A 2,467-nucleotide genomic window follows, 5' to 3' on the forward strand; every position below is an offset into this window, starting at 1 on the left:
ATTATTATCTCTTATATTTAATTGTTTATGTTATGATTTTATTTACTCCATGTACCCACATGGGGATTAACACATACTTTAAGAAATTATTATTTCTTATATTTAATTGTTTATGATATGATTTTATTTACTCCATGTACCCACATGGGGATTAACACATACTTTAAGAAATTATTATTTCTTATATTTAATTGTTTATGTTATGATCTTATTTACTCCATGTACCCACATGGGGATTAACACGTAATTTTAAGAAATTATTCTTTCTTATATTTAATTGTTTATGTTATGATTTTATTTACTCCATGTATATAAGACTTTGTGGACACCCTGTATATAAAATACTACAATTACCCGTCATTTTTGATGGCACAGGGCCAGTTAGTGATGGTATAAATTACAAGGAAAGAGAACTCAGAACTTACCTTCAAATGTAATGTCGTCATGTGTTGGACCCACACCTCCTGAGGTAATGACATAGGTAAAGCGTCTAGAAAACTCCTTCACTTCATGCACAATTTCATTGATGGTGTCACCAATAACTGATATCTGAAATATGAACATTACTGTCTGTTTAGATGATCTGCCAAACAGAAGTGAATTAAATTACCGTAAATCCTCGAGTATAGTCCGCCCTTAAGTATAATACGCAGGGGATTTTTAGGGGGCTGTACCTCTGAAAAACCTAAACCTTGTGTATAATACGCATCCCTTCTCTAACGTGAGTCAAGGAGGTCTATATAACATCCTTGGTTTGTAAACATATGTACGGTAATGTCCTTTATTATTATTGTATATATAACATAATGCAAACGTGTAGCTTTATTGTGCACTTTGTTAGCAGAAAATAAAGAAATAACAGTAATAACGTCAGTGAAAAATAAATATAGCTTAAGATATTTTCACCCCGACATCACAAAATGCATCTGAATGAACATTGCCGGACAGCAAATAGAGACTCGGACATTGCTTGGAAAATATTTTTCATTTTTAACCTCGTATATAGTACGCACTAGGGATTTTGACCTTTAAATCTTGGGATAAAAATGCGGATTATACTCAAGGATTTATGGTATGCTCACAAACACATGTACTGAGATGGCTACGTGGTTAAGAAGTTTGTTTCCCAACTATATGGTATCAGGTTCAGTCCCAGCATGTGGTACCTTGGGCAAGTGTCTTATACTATAGCCCCAGGCTGACTGAAGCTTTGTGTGTGGATTCAGGAGATGGAAACTGAAAGAAGCTTATCCATCATGTATATGTGTGTGTTGATAGGTGCGCATGTTTGCATGTTTTTCTGTGTATGTGTGTGTATACGCTTGCTGGAGTGTGTATGCGTGTGTGCACGTGTATTTGAAATTTTTGCTTTGGTGTCACGTGGTAGTTATAAATAAACATCACCATCATACAAACACATCATATAAATAGTGTCCTTTGTTTTCAATCTTACCGAGAAACATGTCTGGCTATGCAGAAATACTACCTTGCTTGGAAATGGATGCAGGTTGGCAACTGGAAGAGCATCCAGCCAGAGAAAATCTGCCCCAACAAATTCCATTTGGCATATGCAAGTATGGAAAAGTGAATGCTATGACGATGATGATGACAAAAGGGCCACACAGAGAGGGACTGAACTCAAAACCTCAAGGTGGTGACAAGAATTTATTAACCACACAACCAATCCTGTACCTTTTAAGAAATCATTCTTTTTAGGATGGTGAAATCACACCTGCAAAAAATGCTTTGCAGCATTTCGTATGTCTTTACATCCCGAGTTCAAATTCCACCAAGGTCGACTTTACCTTTCATCTTTCAGGGTCAATAAATTAAATACCAGTCAAGCACTGGGGTCGATGGAATTGACTTGCTCTTTCCCCAAAAATTGCTGGCCTTGTGCCAAAATTTGAAATTGCTGTTGTTGTTGTTATTATTATTGTTATCGTTGTCGTCGTCGTTGTTGTTGTTGTTATTAGCATTATTATTATTATTATTATTATTATCATCATCATCAAGGTAGCGAGCTGGATGAAATGCTTAGCGGTATTTCACCCATTTTATTGTATATATTGTTATATTCTGAGTTCAAATTCTGCCAAGGGTTAACAAATAATTAATTTAACCCTTTTGCTATCAACCTGGCTAAAACTGCTTCTGGCTCTGTAGTACAAATGTCTTGTTTCCATAAGTTTTGAATTAAAATCTTTCACCAAACCTTAGTCAAAATTGATGTTTCTAACACCAGCTTAATGATAACTAAGTTAATCTACTGAATTCTTTGTTATATTTAAAAGTAATTGAAAGAAACACAGAGCATCTCAAAATAGATGCAGTAACAAAAGGGTTAACAAATGATTAATTTAATCCTTTCGATACCAACCTGACTAAAACTGCTTCTGGCTCTGTAGTACAAATGTCTTGTTTCCATAAGTTTTGAATTAAAATCTTTCACCAAACCTTAGTCAAA

At 34.7% G+C, this 2,467-nt stretch overlaps 1 protein-coding gene across 1 annotated transcript in view; it reads right to left on the bottom strand.

Annotated features, from left to right (window-relative positions):
• Positions 1-579, bottom strand: part of LOC106877219 (FAD synthase) — a gene marked incomplete at its 3' end in the record, with an annotated part of 59,647 nt that extends 59,068 nt beyond the window's left edge. The window contains exon 1 of the mRNA XM_052968011.1: positions 426-579. Coding sequence (XP_052823971.1) covers positions 426-564 — 139 coding nt within the window. The remainder of the gene's footprint in view (positions 1-425) is intronic.
• Positions 580-2,467: the final 1,888 nt, after the last annotated feature.

This window comes from Octopus bimaculoides, chromosome 5, assembly GCF_001194135.2.
Source record: "Octopus bimaculoides isolate UCB-OBI-ISO-001 chromosome 5, ASM119413v2, whole genome shotgun sequence".
Classification (NCBI taxonomy): Eukaryota; Metazoa; Mollusca; class Cephalopoda; order Octopoda; family Octopodidae; genus Octopus; species Octopus bimaculoides.